This window comes from Gambusia affinis, linkage group LG05 (genome assembly GCF_019740435.1).
Source record: "Gambusia affinis linkage group LG05, SWU_Gaff_1.0, whole genome shotgun sequence".
Taxonomy (NCBI): Eukaryota; Metazoa; Chordata; class Actinopteri; order Cyprinodontiformes; family Poeciliidae; genus Gambusia; species Gambusia affinis.
The window spans coordinates 8,639,609-8,657,623 of NC_057872.1; the positions used below are offsets into that span (position 1 = coordinate 8,639,609).

The window sequence follows — 18,015 nt, forward strand, 5'->3', positions numbered from 1 at the left end:
AACCAGACCGCAGAAAACTGGCGTCAAATATCAGTGGACCCAAACAATGGCGAAATAATGAATGGATATTCTAAGAACTCGTTTGTTTGTTTGTTTGTTTTGTTTTTTTGCGATTTCCTTTGAGCATATTTCAAACAAAAATACAATAGGATAAAATACAAATTTCACGGGGGGGAAAAAAAGAAGAGAAATCTAAATGTCAGTAAAGGTGGCAGACTTTCTGGGTGGGGTGGACATATTTGAAGCTTTAAAGTCTGGGGAAGGAGAGTTGAGTTTGGAGAGCAGGCATGTTTCCCACGAACACACCTCAAAGGCGCACATCTTTGAGTTTGAGTTCGCTCAATAAATGCTCAGATGCTCGTGTCGAGTGAAAACCATCCTAATAAATTTTCGTTTAGGATGCTGCTTTTCTTTAGGGAGATTCACTCACTAATATAACTGCGTATCCAAAGCGGAAATGTAAAAGGTATCAAAATAAAAGCCGGGTTCATCTTCAATGTGATTTCAAATCAGCACGAGGGATGCTGCAATCTCAAAAATGCTTAAAGATCTTTGTGAAGGATTTTATTTTTGAAAGCCGGACCGGAAGTGTTGCTTTGAATTCCGCAAACTTGATACAGTTTGTAATTATAATTTTTGAGCACCCTGGTTAGATCATTTACTCCAGGTGCCGTTTGTGTTGGGGGACATCCTTGGCGTCCTTGGAAGAAGTGTTTATCAAACTATTCGGGAGGGAAAAGAACGTTCCTTTTTGCTTTTTTTTTTTTAAAGTGATATTCCTGACAGGTGGACTTTGTAATCCCATGGATTCTGAGAAGTCAGCGACTGCTCCAGGCTGGGACAATGAGAAGTCCTCAATGATCCAAAACCCACCTCCACCTTACCATGATAACCCGGGAGTCGCTCCGCCGGGCCAGGCTTACCCCCAGCAGGTAAGAAAAAAAAGTATTTATTAAACTTTACGAGTTTGTATAGTTTATTTATATAGCCTATATAAAATAATAATAATTTGTAAAGTTTAACAGAAATAAAACTTAAATTATCTTTGCCTTAGTTATTAATTCCTCACACTTTCCTTGTTTTATTCCTCCTACTTAAGTCTTAGATTGTTTTTTTTTTCCTTCTAAATCTAATTTTTTTTTTTATTTGAAGAAAAAAGTAGCAAATTATCCAAAAACTACAAAGTAAACTTGTTTTTTATTGTATTTAATTTTTAGATAGGCTATAGACATATATAGCTATAATCAGTTAAAAAACGTTGCTGAAGCAAGACCCAGCCTAAATGATGAATTGCACACTTCTGATGCTTAAGTGAGGATTTACTCTTGCTTAATCGAGACGGTTGGTTTGTGACTAAGAGAAATATACTTTCGGTTTGAATTCATTTGTAAATTTCAGTCCCTTTTTTAACCGTTTTCATCTCATCTTTCACTGTGGGCAAACGGCATTATGGCGCCTGGGCGTGGCCGTGAATGACGAAGCAATGATGTGACAAACTTCAATGAATAAAATAGTTTCAGATATTCCATCTATAGACATTTTTCTTACTCACAAAAGACAGTACTACTTGTCAAATGTGACATAAATGCAACCTTGTATGACGAAACATAAAGTAGTTATGAGCATATATATATAGCCTATATATCCTTCCTTTTTGAAGGTAAAAATGTGTGTGTGTGCAATGGTCCGTTACCCACTCTATCGTTTAGTTTGGTGCCTCGCCCAGCTGGACAAACAAACAGCCATGCACACAAGCATGTGTGCAAGTAATTTAGCAGTCCTGTATTTTTGGACCGAAGGAGGATCGAACCCACGCATGGACGGAGAAAAACATAGCAAACTCGACACAGAATGACGCAGAACTTTGTTGCTCCAAGGCAAATGTTTGAACCACTGCCTACGCAGAGGATGGCAAAGTGATGGAATAAATAATAAAGACAGATGTGTTCTATCCTTAACATCCTAAAAAAAATTTTAATCTGGATCCTCCTACCGTTACAGAAATTGTCTCTTTCAAATTGTAAAATATATATATATATACGCATGCAAAGGTAATCTGATCAGATTGAAGTTTTTATTCGTTCTGACAATAATTTACTGATATTTAGTTTAAAATTGAATTGAAACTAAAAATCAAGTAAAACTTAGATTTTGGGTTTAATTACTGGTTTCTGATCCAGTTACCCAAACATACACAGACTCTATACAGATAAATTGCAATGTTTTATGTTTTGACTGTTAAGCAAAAAGCAAAAAAATAAATAAATAAATAAAACAATTTGGGACTTCTGGCAGCATATAATATGGAGGAGTTTTTGGTCAACTGAAATAGTCAATGAGATGTCCAGGTGTCTCCAAGTAAACTCATACAATTGTCGATTTGCAGCTCTATTTTTGTATTTAATCTTTGCAATTTGCATACTCCCTTTATTCCCATGTACCCATGCTGTCGTGTTATAGGTTAGTTTTTCTTTGTAGAAGGTCTCATGATTAACATATAGCAATAACACTGAGTCACAAGTTGGTAACTCATTTTATATGCAAAAAAAGGTGCAATTGAAACAGCAAAAGATCAAATACCAAAGAGGCCCCGTCAAAGTCCTTTAGTTTCAAAATGAGCACAAATCATCATCTGACTTGCTGTAGAGTTGATGTGAAGAGTTAACGCCCATATGTTTGTGCTGATCTGTATTATTGCCCAAAAGCTTCGGTTTTGTCTGAACAACATGGAGATATTTTGTAGTTTGCATGGAAACATAAGTCTAAACATTGCTATGTTCCTTGACATACTAAACCTTACTAAAGATACAGGTTTTACATCTTCTTTTTCTCACTTTCAAATGAGGAGTTTCACATTTTCCGCCCTTCACCAGCACCTCTTTAAACGTTTGAAGTGTTGGAATATTCCAATTAGGTCAAACCACCAAAACTTTCATCTTTTTCCAAGTCATGTGAATTCCCAACAGATGCTACTTCATTTTTATGACTATAAAATATTTCTCCCACCTTGCAGTACTCATAGGGAGGAAGGAAAGTGAGAACAGAGTTTTGATGACGTCTTGTGTAAGAGCTTCCTTTGGTTTCTACTGTGCAATGTTGGAGTTCAGAATGATTCTTCTTTCCCAATTTTGCATATTTCACTCAAGTCCAATTTGCAAACCAAATATAAGATATATATATTTATATATATATATATATATATACCTATAGGATTCCAACAAAATGATAATGCATGCACTCAATGCCAATACGTGGCTCTGACAGGAATGGTGACCTGGGTAAGTGCGCTGTTTGTAACCACATCTCCTCTTCCTCTTTCCCATAATGTACACAACCAAATGAACACACACATCCAACATACCACACCCAACGTATTGTGCTTCTGATTTTGTCTTGTGTAATCCTGACGTTGAAAATTTTTTTGTTTGTTTGTTTGTTTCATTGATCCGACACTTGGTTTCAAGAAACTCTGGTTGATGTGGTAGAAAACAGTTCTATACTTTAGAAACCAACACCGGTGGTTCCCTGGAACATAACAATGAAGAAACGTCATCCAGAAATGTGACTCGATTGCGTTTTATTCTTGCTGCCTTCAGGGTTATGGATACCCCCCGCAGCAAGGCGCCATGTACAACCAGCAGGCGTACCCACAGGGCCATCAGTACCTGGGGCAGCCGGGCCCCGTCGTCATGCAGCCCACCGTGTACGTCACCCAAGGCCCTCTGACCAACCCCGTCAACGACTACATGGGCTACTCCATCTTCACCATGATCTGCTGCTGCCTGCCGCTTGGAATCGCTGCCCTCATCTACTCCATCTCGGTGAGTTTCTTCCGCCGGTAATCGTTTGATCTCTTTGATATCTGCACCTCCGGTGAACATATATCTGACTGTTTCACCCCAGGAAGAGATGAAACGCCAGAATAGCCCCTGCTTGCATGTTAGGGCAGGCCTGTGTGTGCAAGCTGATGTTCCCACACTTGTTCAACCACATTATGGCAACAAAAGTGGGAATAGGAGGAGGATTCATTTTGTCTTCTAGGGTCCTATTTTCAGTTCCACGTTCGTCTTCAATGACAAAAACCGCTGTTTGCTCTAGCAGGTCCAGTTGATTTTTAATTATTTTTTTAAAAGGGTATTTATTCAGTTTAGTTCAAAGCAGACACCTTTTTAGTGTAAATATTACCAAGCAGAGTCAGGTGGAAGATGGGTGTAAAAAAATGCTGTGGCTTTTAACTTCACTGCAACCAAATTGGATTTTCAGTTTCACTGCTAACTGAAGTTAATTAAACAGAAACCAAAACGTAAAAATGTTCTGAGATTAAAGTACTCAATTTACAGTACAAGTGATATCTTAAAGCACGGGGCTTTATTATAGGGGTGTCAGAATAAAGACACCCCTTCTTTTTGAAGAAGTTTTTGAAAACCGTGTGCCCTTTCTTTTACTTAATCTTTTTTTTAAACCCGTTTATGATTTACCACTTTATGTTATGAATTCAAGAAGTCCTGTTTTGGAGAAGTAAATGGCATTTACTGGAAGAGGAGTGTGGAAGCAGAGCAGAAGGTACAGAACGTGCATAGAGTTCTCCATTGTTGAGTTAAATAACTTCTCCATTGTTGAGTTAATTAACTTCTCCATTGTTGAGTTTTAAATGCGTTCAAATCTATGTGCGTCTCTTGCATCTCATGAAGGCTGCGTGAAAGTTGAGGGTGGGGCAAAACTGCGAGTTGAAATGTGCTTCAGCTTTGTTGGTTTACTCTACTTCCCCAGCTGCAGCCAGCTGGCCCCACTCTGCGTCAGCCATGGGTGGCAGGAGGTATGCTGTTGACAGACTGCTGGGCCGTTCCCTCAGCAGCAGCAGCAGCAGCAGATGATGGTCCACATACAGCACCAGCTGCAACATAGCGCAGGACTCTCCTCCCGGCCTGGACATTTGAGTGGCTTTAATGTACAAACTGTCCCGGTGGTTTAAAAGTCCTGCAGGTGGCTGGGGAGGCGCTCTGTGGGAAACTGTGACCTACATTCATTGCCCTCAGGTGGTTATCAGTGGTATGTTAATGAATCATTAACCTAAAGATAAACATAAACTAAGACACCAGGACATTGTAATAAGTAAGATTTTAACTTGTTTTAACTGGAGACACTCTTGTTAAAAGTGGACTCTGAAAATGTCTACACGTATGTGACTTATAAAAAAAATACGGCTTTTCCATATTTATTAAAATTTTCTCCATTTTGTGACAGTTTAATATGAGACAGGCAATCTCCCTTGCCTTTACCTCGTACTCCTACTGCCACCTGCAGGAATGCATCGACCTGTCAGAGAGGAGGAGGGACTTGGTGCAGTCAATCATTCTTGTGTATGCTGCTCTCAACATGTTTAAACATAAAAAGCATAGCTGATTCAGTAATTGATCAACAAATCAATAACAGCACACATGAGAATAGCTTGTAGAAACATTAATTAGCTTAACATGACTGAGCTATTACTAGCAACTAGCATATTGAACACTTCCAAGTGACACATAAATATTAAGATAACACCCTACAGTAACCATTAGCTAACTTTTATAAATATTTTGGACTATTTCTTTACTGTTAAGCCAATACTCACTTACTTATGACCTACACTGGCACAACAGCAACGACTGAACCGCACCTCTATAATAACAGTCAGCTCTCGACCAGACTTAACCACAGAAACGCTTGACTGACAAGGAAGGCTGTCAAACAACATGGCTGGGCCGGTTCTAACGCTTCATCACGGGCGCTACGATGAAGTTGTGTGATTCTTGCTCTCTCGTGTTGATTTGGTGACGATGGAGTGATGTTTTCTTTTGGGGGAAAATAAAGGGAACAAAGCAAAATCCAACATAAGTCTACAAGTCGCATTCCCATTTAGTTTGTCTCAGTTAAGCTCTGTGAAAATACCCATCATGACTTTTGTGTTGCTGTGTTCAGTTGACATTCCTCGGCGTCGGATGTTTTCTGAGAAGCGTTGAGAGTAAGCCCCAAGATGTTTAGACCAATCGTTGAGTCGCTTCTCAGTTTGAATTCTTCCTTTTCGGGAAAGAATTTGCTAAAGTTATGCAGAGACTCTCAGCTGTTTGGGCTTCTTTTACATGAGAAGTCTCAACAACCTTCAAGGTTGGCTTTTCCTCCTCAACAGATAAGGGCTTTTTAGTTTTACTGTCCCAAAGCAGATAAAAAAGATAACGTCGCCTCCAGGTTGCAAACACAATAAAGGCTAATCTGAACCTTAACTCTGAACAGCCCAGGACGTATCACTCAGATAAAACTTTTAACCTCCAATGAATAGAGTTGTGTTGATGTGACCACATTACTCCACAATGACCTTGTTGCTGGTTAAAGAGCATTAAGGGAAATCTTTGACATGGAGACACCAGTTCTCCGTTCCTCCATGACAGAAAAAGGGAATCGGCCAATTCTTGTAAAATAACACACTTCCTGTTCCCATGGTTGCCTTTAGACAAAGACCAGAAGTTTTTGCTCAAACAGTTTTGACTCGGGTGACCTGCTTTATAACTGGACATTATAACATCCTAAAGTTTTTATGCTGTCCTAAAAAAAACGTACAGTAAGAAGAAAATCTTTGTCTCGACTTTAGAAGTCAGTTGAGTATACATTTGAGAAAACCTTTGGAAATATCGGCTGAAGTAAGAGTTTGGTTTTGCTACAAGGAAAAAATAAAATGAAATCATTAAAAATTACTGGTCACATTTAGAAATGGATAATCTTTAGATCAAAATGACATGCATGGTTTTTACATTTGCTGTTCTATTTACCTGTAAATTGTTGCATAACAAGATAAAATCTTACCTCCCAAGCGAGCTCCTGCCTCTGCTGACATCACACAAGGCTACTGATTAGAGTTCATTTGTGGTTTTTCTTGCTCTTTTTCCCTCCTTATTTGAACATCTATGAATTAAGTAATTTCTGCAGCATTTGGCAACATTAAAATGCATAATGGAAGTTCATGTCACGGGCTTTCATTTCCAAAGATCCAGGCAGCTCGAAAGTAGAAAACACTGTTGCTGTGCATGCCATCAGCGAACGATTTGTCCTTTTGTAACTCAAACAAAGAGCATCATCTGGTCTCCCTCAGAGTAATGGGGTAATTGGTGATGACATAATGATGTTTACTGCATCTCTTCTGGGATCTGCAGTCTTATCATCTTACCAGAAGTGCAGCGAGACAGGAAATGTCTTTCTTTCCTGAACAATACTTGCAGTAAAAGAGGCCCCTGAAAGGCTGTTGGGAATGGAAAAACTGTTGGAAATGAACAGGCTTTTGAAGAAACTGTGTCTGCTTTTGGGACCATAAACAAACTTTATTCTCCTGCATGTTCTACAGAAGAGGTTCCTGTTGTGGTTTACGCATTCTCCTGAGCGTTGCTTCGTAGTGGCTCTGCGTGATGAACTTGTTGTTTAGGGTTGATATACACTGCCTTGCAAAAGTATTCAGAAACACTTGAACTTTTCTCCATTTTTGTCCCTTTACTACCACAAACCTCAGTGTAATTTCATGTAATCTTTTGTGAGAACCTCTAGTTGCGGTCTACTAGCCGGGAGTAGCAAGAAGAAAGCCATCACAGATAAACAAATTTTTAAAAAGTCGTCAGAAGCCTTGATTGCCCATTGACGCAGTTCATCTAGTGGCCACGGAAAATATGTTGAAGAAGGAGCAAAGACCAAAACCGAGCTACAGATGCATGCAAAAGCGTGTGTAAGGGAGAAACTAGCGTAGCATGTTAGCCTGATGGGAGGATGGATGCAAAAGACTTCAATGAAGAAGAGATTCACCTTTTAGCACAGCAATGATGCTGAGATGCTGTCAGAGCTGGTATCAGTTGGTTTAAACTTTTTCACATTGTTGTGTTTATTAAACAGTCCCATATTACTGAAAAAGATGGAGGAACCACCAGCGCGGAAAGTTAATCACACGAAGAGCTACTTGTCGGCTAAGACTTAGTCATTTATGATCTGTTTACATTCATTTGTGAAGACGCAGTAAACACAACGTGGTTTGGGATTTGACCATTAGGCTTTTTCCTTATTAGGACTGGCGGTGTCCGAGAGCCCAGATAGCAGCAGCCTGAGATGGCAAAAGGATGCTGCAAAACAAACTTCTTAACCCACAGCGATCGGGAAAAAGTCCTGAGTGGCTCCTCCTTTTTTTCCCCCCTCACTTTCCTGGAAAGACAATAAAGTTGTTTTACACCGGAAAAGGAAAATAATGGCAGAAATGTTAGTGGTGGGCAAAATCTGCTGCAAAGGAAGTTCAAATGTACTTTTTTTTTTTACTGTTTTGAACAAGTCTGATGTCAGATTTGGGTCAACACAGTTTGTCTGGAACGTCAAAGACAAGCAGCGTTTTGTTGGGAATCTGATCTCACTGCAAGCTGCTCTCCGCCTTTGTGTTCACGCTGTGAAAGGGTTGCTTTCTTCCTCTTCAAATCAGCCTTTTATTACTGAGCATCAAACCATTTCGGGTCAACCGTCTCTGCGTGCCAGGGTGAGGGTGTGTTTCGCCAGGCGAGAAACTCCAGCATGGGATCATTTCCTCTTTATCGGTCTCAATGAGCAACCCGTGATTTCACTCTTGATGACAGACATTTGGGAAATGCAGCCCTCCTTAAACTTGCTGTCGACAAAGTGTTCAAGAATTTCAACATTTCAGTGTTTCTATTTTTTTATTTTATTTTTTTTTTATTTTTATAGAATGCAGATTTAAAGATTGAGTTTTGCAGTCTGGTAAACTGAGGCTTGAATAACCTGTTTATCTGGAGGGTTTAAAATCAACCGTTTATTCTGTCTTTCAGTGTCTTTTGAATATGTTTGAATAAGCAAACTCAATTATTGTACATGTTTGAACAAGTGTGCTTTTCCCTTTCTGTTTCTGTTACTCGCAAATTGCCAAAACCCACAATGGGAAATTTTATCTACAATCTTGACTACATGTGGCACCTTTCAGTTCTCCCCCCTCCCACCAACCTCTACTAGTTTTTCATACTGAACTCGTGTGAAAATGACGAAGCAGAGTTATTTTACAGCCAATATAAAGTTGGACAAAGCTGTAGGTCTTGCCTCCTGACGGTAAACATAATGAAAACCTGAGATAAAAGCTGATGAGCAAAGGTTTTTCATGATATTAAAGTTTTTATTTTCTCTCCATTTTGTCATATTGCAACCACAAACCTCCATGTTTTATTGGGATATTATGTGACACGGCCAATAAAAAGTAGGGCATTATTGTCAAAGTGATTTTTGCAAAGGAATTTACAAACCTGAAAAAATGCACTCCTATCATAAAAAACCCAGAATCCCAGCAGAACTTTAAACTTTAACTTTAAAAACAGGGTCCAATTACACCGCTCAGGCCAGCATTTCAACGTGGAAAGAGTAAGGCGCAAGAGCAAACCTACCGCACCGTGGCTGCCACACCTCGGATTGACTGGATAAATATGAGCTGTTTTGTGGAAGGCTTTTAAAAACAAAAGAAGACATTGGAAAGTTATGTTTACATGTAGGGAACAATAGACGCTTGGACAAAGACTTGTTCAAATACGACCACAACTAAACAGGTTTTTGGGTTTTTTTTACCACAAGTGGAAAAGCTACACACGTCGTTTCTGCTGTGAAATATGTCTGTTTTTGTGGGCTGCAGGTTTTTTTTTTTTTGTTTGCTTGTTTGTTTTTTCTGTGGGTTTTCTATTTCAAGGTTGTTTGAGGACTGACTACCTGAAACAACCCAGTCAAGCTAATTTGTTAGTAAGTGGGGAAAATAACCTTCCCTATATGTAGTAAGGTTAAAGGAGACACTTGGAAATTCAAAATAATGGTCAAAATTAGTACAAAATAAAATAAAAAAACATATATATATGTTTTTATTGATTTATGTGATTTCAGAATGTTATGAACCAAGGCGTTTCAGTCTGTTGTAAGGACAGACTTTACTTGGCCAGAGTTACCGTGGGTGAAAGGTGTCATGAAATTGTCAAACTTGCGTCATTGTGTCGGGGTTGACGAAGTTGAGAAACAAAATCCCATTGAATGTCCGACTGAGGTCACCGTAGTTTCTTCTGAGAGCCGGACGCTCAAAGCTTATATCTTTCTGTCTTATTCAGATATACTCCTTTCTGTTTTACCCATTTTTTTCCAACCATCTTTTCTTTTTTTTTAAACGAGGCGATTGAAAGCAGTGAGGCACATTGTGAAGATATGGATGAGTCCACCTTCCCTCGCTTTGACTCTCATGGCCGAGCCACTTGTGAAATCTGATTTCCTTTGAGCGCTCGGTTCTCTTTTCCTCTTTCATTTGTTTACATCTCTCGTAATGGGCCTTCCAGTCAGGGCCGGCCTCTGCAGACTGAGAGAACAGCGGCAGGAGCAGCATTATTGTGGAAGCGTTTAAAAATCAATTTTATAATGGAGCTGCAATCAGACCCAACGGCTGAGAGTGAGTTTTTTTTTGCTTTGTTTTTTTTTAATGCCACATCCGTTCAGGGTGGTTCTGGCAGACTGCGGGAGTGGGTTAGTGAGCTCTGTGGATGTATCCTTATCATCTGATAACATTCCTCCTAATTCAAGGCCAGCAAGCCGTTGGTTTAGCTTGGCAGCTTTAGCAGGTTATTCCTAGAAAGACCTGAAGCTAAATGGCATCCATGTTGTCTGTGGTCTGTTAACTTTAGGAAAACAGTCTCTGGCCAAAGAATGTGTCCGATAGGGTTCTCTGGAAAGCCTCTTTCACACCCACACACATTCCTTCTGGGACTTGGCTTTTTGTTTTGTTTTGTTTTTTTTGGCTGCAGTGACATGTTTCAAATCATCAAACTGTTTCAAGTCATATCAAAGATGACCAGAGTAAATCAAAAAGGAGTTTATTTATCAAGACTGAAATCTGTCCACGCCAACCCGGACCTTCGGGAGAAAAGTGAACATAATGATTGTGACATTTAGCAGTTGCGATGACTAGCAATTTTGATCACAACTGCTTCAAAACCATATAAATCCGGATTGATGGATATCAATGAGTTTGTTTCTTAGTTGTTCTTTAATTCCTGTAGATCGGGCCTTGATCTGCTCCTTTTTTAAAGAAAACAGCTCTTCCAGGCGACTTCATGACTCTGGTAGTGATCAGGATTGAATGTTTGAATGCTGCTTCTGAAATTAAACTCAGATTTTCAAACACTTTAGTTATTTACCTGTATTTTACAGCTTAACAAAAGAGGGGATTACTTTCTCACACTTGGATAGCTCTCCCTTGTCTAAGAAGTTAAGCCATTTAGTGTATTTTGTATATTTTCAGGTTGTTTTTATCTCAACACTTTTTGACGATTTGACAGAAAATTCAGAAATTTACGCAACTGGACATAAACCTTAATGTGTACTTTTCATATCTAAGCAGGGCCACTAAATTTTCCCACTCCAAGCCAAAAATTTAACATTATCATGTCTTTAGATATCAGCTGGGAGGAATGAAATCACTCTAATAATCAAGCAGGCATGTCCAAAGTCCGGGCCATTGATGGCCCGCGGTCAGATTTCATACTTCAGTCTTATAATGTATTATTTATGTACGGAAGAGGATTAGGGCCACTGAGAAAAAAAAGAATTCTGACTTTAATCTCAGAATTCTGACTTTAAAGTCAGAATTAATTTTTTTTCGGTGGCCCTAATCGTCTTCCGTATTTATGGCCCGCCTGCACTGTCAAACAGAATAAATAAATCATAAAACCTGAAACTGTAATTCCTCCTTTCACCGAATGGTGGCAGCACCACTTTAATACTATCAGTATCTGCATCCATGCCGCAACCTCTCTCAGCTCATTTCTGCCATGGCCACTGCAAAGAAAACGAGGAAAGTTGACGGTGAGGGCCGCCGCTTTCAAGAGAGATGGGAATTACAGTACTTCTAAACTGAAAATCAAGGCAATTGTGCTTGTCTAATTTGTATTGAGACGGTTGCCTTGTTTAAGGATTTCAACGTAAAGAGTTGCTACCAGACTAAACATGCTAACACATACGACAAGCTAACAGGGAGTGACCGTGCTGAAAACGTGAAGCAGCTCCAAGCTGCACTGGCATCACAACAGCGATTCTTCACGAGTCAAAAGAAAATGCCACCAAAGCAAGCTACGAAGTGGCCATGTTAATAGCTAAACATGGGAAACCTTTTACTGAAGGTACATTTATCAAAGACTGCGTTAAAATGGTGGAGAACAAGAATTTGCGAATGTTTGCCTGGCGCGGAGAGTTGAGGACAGGGGAGAGGCTTTTGATTATTTCTCATTAGCCTGCGATGAAAGCACAGATGCATCTGACACTGCACAGCTACTGAGTTTTTTTTTAAGAGGAGTTGCTGGACCTCCAAAGCATGAAAGGCCAAACCAGAGGATCGGATTTATTCGTTTCTGTTTGTGAAGCTGTTGATGATATGAAACTACTATGGAGTAAAGTTTCTGGGATTATTACGGATGGTGCTGGATAAAGACAGGTTTCCAGAAATGCGAACATTTGCTAAAAAAAAAAATGCTGAGCTTATTCGGCTCCACGTATTAGCGTGAGAAGACATTCTCTGTCATGAACTTAAACAAGAACCGACTGAGGTCAAGACTTAAGTGACTCTCACTTGCGTGACATTTTACGCATCTCAAGCACTGCCCTCAAACCAGACCTGGCCTCTTTACTGAAATCCAGGTCTCCGTGTCACCCTCCTCAGTAACGTCAGCAAGTTATTCGTTTCTTGATCAATCTGAAATTGAGTATTTTGATCGGTAACATCTGTCACTATCAACAGTGGAAAGCCAAAAGAACATTTATGCACTTGGATTGATGGCACTTATTTTTATTAAACTCCTGAGTAAGATTTGGTTATTACTGTTGATGTTGTGAACCTGTACATGCGACACAAACTATTACTTTCTGAAAGATATTGTAAATGACAAGAGCAAAATTCACTTGTTTTAAGATTTAATAATAATAGGCAACTTTGCATTACTTATAACTCCTGTTTAAAATGTTCACGAGGCAAAGATATTTTTAAACTCATGTGAATTTAAGGTATTTCATACAGTTTGTTCAGTGTTATCTGACTCTCCAGATATGAATGAAAGGCAGAATTTGTGTTTGTTAGTGTTCTCATCTGCCTGAGTGGCTTATATTTGGTTATTTTGTCATTTGAAAAATAAAGATATTTGTGACGATGAAAATTGTTTTATAACAGTGTGAATTTGCATGAAATTTTTGTAGTTAAAAAAATGTCCGAACAAACAATTGGCCCCCGGGCATCTTCACTTTATCAAAATCTGCAAAACGTTTGGACACCCCTGCTGTAGAGGAACACAACTCTGAACGGCTCAGCCACGTTTAGTGTAAACGTGGCGTTGCTTCCTGGATTCAACCTTTCTTTGATCAGCCTACATGCATTTTCACATGAAACTCAAAGGGGATTCAAACTTTTGTGGGGTTTTTTTTGGGGGGATGGGGGGTTTAAATTGTTTTTTATGCCTGGGCTCGTGTATTGTAACATTGTAGAAGTGCAGCTTGTTGCGTTTGGCTTCATGTCACTTTAAGGTGAGATCCAAGTGACTGCACTGCAAAAATAAAAACAAAATCTTACCAGGTATTTTTTTGTTTAGTTTCCAGTGCAAATGTCCTAGCACACTTGGAGTAAGATGAAAGAGCTTGATTTAAATCAATAATATTGATAAAAAAGTAGTAGTTCAACTGGCAGATTATTTCACTTATAACAAAACATTTTTCCTGTTATAAGTGATGTTATATTTCATATTTGCACTAAAAACTAGACTAAAATTACTTTGTATGATTTTAGTGTTTTTGCAGTGAATTTTACTGAAGTCAAAATGCTTTTATTTGTGTAAATGGTGACCTTTCAGTCTTGAATTTTTTTTTTTCTTCTCTCCCTATATTCGGTTGGAACATGCAAGATTACATGGACACTTTGCAAGACAGACGGCCTCGCCAAACTTCTGTGTTTTGTTCCGTTTTTAGTTCGTCTCCACGTAATCGCATATTCTACCCACATTAAACGGCTGCCGAAGCTCGTCCACGGTGGCCCCGTTCTCTATCGGACAACGGAGAAGAATGCAGACTCGGGCCGAGCAGATCGTTGGAAGGGGGCTCACGGTATTTACAGCACTTGAGCAAAACACGGAGGCAGCCTAATCCACGGGAGACGAGTGCAGAGGCAGTAGAGTGACGAGTGTTGCAGAAAAATCCCAGGAACGAGGCTTGCAGGAGACAGGAAGTCGCAGTGAGGCTGGAGCATAAGCAGACCGCCGGGGAGCACAACACGACGAAGTCAGCCGGGAGCAAAGCTGCTGATCTGTTGTGGGTAATGAGCAAAACCCAAAATGTCTGCGATGTTTACTTGTTCTCGTGGTGGTGCAGTGTGTGTTGGGAAAATATGCAGTGCAAACTTAAGAGTGTAAGAACATTGAACCACACCACTGATGGTGGAAAGCTAGAGCCACAGCCGGCCCCGGGGCGCTCTGCGGTACACCAGCTGGCAAGAACACGACGACATTGGGCAGAACGTACAATGAAAGAACAAATGCTTTCAATATTATTATTAAAGACAAAACAACAGTTGCTATTGGACCTAAAATTCAATAAGAAAAAAAAACCCTCAAAATTTTGAAAAGAAGACTTCCAAGCTTGTTATGGATTGCGAAACGTCTGCTCAGAGTGTAGTTTGCTATTCACCGACACACACACACCATGGGCATCAATGCCATTGATTTTATTGATGGATTTGAAATTTTCTTCTTTTCAGGCTAGAGTGAGCTCATCCTGAATTTAATTTCAAAATTTAAACTGTGTGTGGGTGTGTAGTGGGAAACCCTGCTTGTTTGTGTTCCCTTTTATACACACTACTGGAAAACACACAACAAACTTTTCATTTTCTGTTCTGTAAGGAGCCAGATGAATCACTCCTTATTTAAGAAAAACCAACAGATATGCTGTAGTTGGAACAAAAATATACTATGAAAATTTTTTAAAAAGTGCCAAAACTGCTGTACCAGTCAAATCTGTGGGTTCTCCTACAGATGTGTGCTGGGGCAGAGCTGCAGATGTTTACAGTACAAACATCACATACCTGTAATGTACTGTAAACAGCTGCACACTGTACAATTACAATTTTTACTTGCCATTTAAGTTGCTACATTCCTGCTGATTAGCATCGTCTGCATACCAAACTCTGGGTTTTCTCATGGTAAACATTTGTCCTCCTTCCTCTTGCACTTCTCCAGGTTTGTGTGCTGTTTCAGTGGCTGCAGTACATAGAAGTTGAGGATTTCTGGTGTTTTTAATTTGTCACGTATACTCTGCTGAAAAGCATGAATCAAGGTTGAGTTTTTACCCCCCTTCCCCGATGGGCTTATAGTTCTTGTGTCTCCGGTCCAGGCAGCTGAGGCAAACACTGCGGTGGGTCTGGTTCCCCTGCAGTGTTGGTAAAAGATTTTCTCTATAAACAAAAAAGACGGGTGGAATGAGCTGTTCCTCTTGTTGCACCATTAAACTCACTGACTGAATAAAGCGTCGCCGTAGAAATAAGATTTACTTTCAAACTCCGATTGCTCTGCATCTGTATGTGCCCGCTTTGTTTTATTCAATATTTCCTTATTGTTTTTTGTTGGGTTTTTTTGCCTCCAGGCCCGTGAAGCCAACCACAGCGGTAACCGAATATCTGCAGAGAGGAACAGCAGGACCGCCAAGACGCTGAACCACGTGGCTCTGGGGCTCGGGCTCGGATCCATCGTCCTTTTAATCATTTACGTTGTGGTGGTTGCCGTCATGGCTACCGCACACTAGCGTCTCTATTTCATACATTTACTACGCATGCCTCTGTTACGTAACGAGACGCTGCCCTGCGGTTGGTTGCATTATTGAATTATTGTGTTGAAGAGAATGTAATCAGTGTGATTTTTTTTTTTTCATCGTTGTTTTGTAATTAAAGTGATTAAGGACCTGCTTCTCTTTTGACAGTTTTATTTTTATATAAAATTATTATTTTTTTATTATTATTTCAGACAAAGTGGGACAATCGGTCTCTCACAAAATCAGCATAAATTTAGAAAAAGTGGCGCTGCTGTAGCGGACGCAGCTTCCTCTATTGGCTCTGACTCGATCTGATCGAATTAAACCGAACCGTTCCGACTATTTGGCAATGATTTTATTTTCCCTTTTTCTACTTTTTCCAAACCATGCTTAAAATGCTTTGTTTCTCAATAAAGAACATCTTTATAAATAAAAGCGTAAATTATTTTGAGTCCTTTTCTTTCTGTTTTGCTTATCCAACTGCAATAAAAATGATTTTATTTTCCTTTTCTACTTTTTCCAAACCGTGCTTAAAATGCTTTGTTTCTCAATAAAGAACATCTTTATAAATAAAAGCGTAAATTATTTTGAGTCCTTTTCTTTCTGTTTTGCTTATCCAACTGCAATAAACGATGTAAACGATGTTGTCTCCACTTCCTCTGCCCCGCCCTCGCTTTTATTCACTCCTTCATCACACGAGTTCATGTCCAAACTGATGTTTTCAATAAACTTCTGCAATTGCTGTTCAACTGCTCTTTGTTTTTTGTTTTTTTTTTTGTTTTTTTTCTTGCCTTCTTCAATTTTAAGTCATTGTGCAATACAAGTGACCATTTAGCTACTTAGTTCCATTTTCTCAAATCCTTTCCTTTTCGAGACCGTGGGATTCCGTGTCGTCGCCTCGTATTTTTTTTGTCTCGATGATGGCTCAGGAATAACAATGGAAAACTTGAGAGAGAAGTGTACAAATAGAGACTTCCAAAAGTATGCAGTCGTAGTTTTTTGTTTTTTTTTAGCACATTTGATACTTTGCAAATCCACATGTAGAGACTGACATTATTGCACATTATTTTTTATTTTATTCCATCTGTAAAACCGTCAAAAAAATTTGTCAAACTGGATGGAAGTAACTGGTGAACGTCAATTGTAAAGTCACGTCACAGAGTCTCGGTTGTGTTTGCGTTTGGCTTCATAACATCACCAAAACCTTTAAAGACCCGAGAATTACTGTGATATATAAACGTAAAATAAAAGCTATATATCTCTTTTTAAAAAAAATAATATTTTCATGCCATATTTGAATCAAACTTCAACCACCGAGTGAAATTGACAATATTTTTTTTTTTACTCTTTTATTTTTAGTCAGTGAACTCTCCAGAAACTGTCATCTTAATGGGCTGAGTGAAGATTTTGATTCTGGCTCTTGTCTGTGACAGTAAGACTTTCCCATCCTGGTCTGTGAGAAACGGTTCCAGTTTGTGATGCTCTGTATGTTTTAGCAGCTTTATTTGCTACGTCCCTTCTCTCATAATGCTGCCACTGTGTCTCACTGTGGAGACGGCGTGTCTGGGTGATTTCTAGTGTGAGCAAGATGCGCCTTTATGTCTTTGTAGTTATGGTTGAAAGTACAAATGCAAGCCGCACTGTGTAGATTTTGAATAGTAAAACATCCGCGTTGGACCGTCCCCACAGCATCGCATTATGGAGGTTTGCGATTTTAATGTGGTCAAATGAGAAGGAGAAAAAAGTTAGAAAGGTATGAATACTTTTTAATATACTTTAGTGTAACAGTTCTGTTCAGGTTGAACGTCCTGACTAGCAGCCTGACTCTCTGCCTGATCTACGGAGGAAACGAAGAGCTGTGGTTGTGCATGTCTGACACCTCTGACACCACAGGCATCAAGTTTCTGCAAAAATCCTCCAAATGCAAGATCACTGACGTGTAGTTCAGGTTGGTTGACTAGCAGCGTCCTGACTCTCTGCCTGATCTACGGAGGAAACGAAGAGCTGTGGTTGTGCATGTCTGACACCTCTGACACCACAGGCATCAAGTTTCTGCAAAAATCCTCCAAATGCAAGATCACTGACGTGTGTACAGGTGCACTCAGCTTTTTTTTTTTCTGGGATGGTGGTGGTGAGCCCCTCACACACACA

The 18,015-nt window shown here is 39.5% G+C and overlaps 1 protein-coding gene across 1 annotated transcript; it reads left to right on the top strand.

The window, feature by feature from the left end:
• The first annotated feature begins 617 nt into the window (after nt 1–617).
• Nucleotides 618–16,310, top strand: LOC122831544 (proline-rich transmembrane protein 1-like). Its single transcript, XM_044117823.1, has 3 exons — nt 618–932; nt 3,597–3,821; nt 15,700–16,310. Exons 1-3 carry the CDS (start codon nt 804–806, stop codon nt 15,856–15,858), a joined length of 513 nt encoding a protein of 170 aa, XP_043973758.1. The 5' UTR covers nt 618–803; the 3' UTR covers nt 15,859–16,310.
• The last annotated feature ends 1,705 nt before the right edge of the window (nt 16,311–18,015 follow it).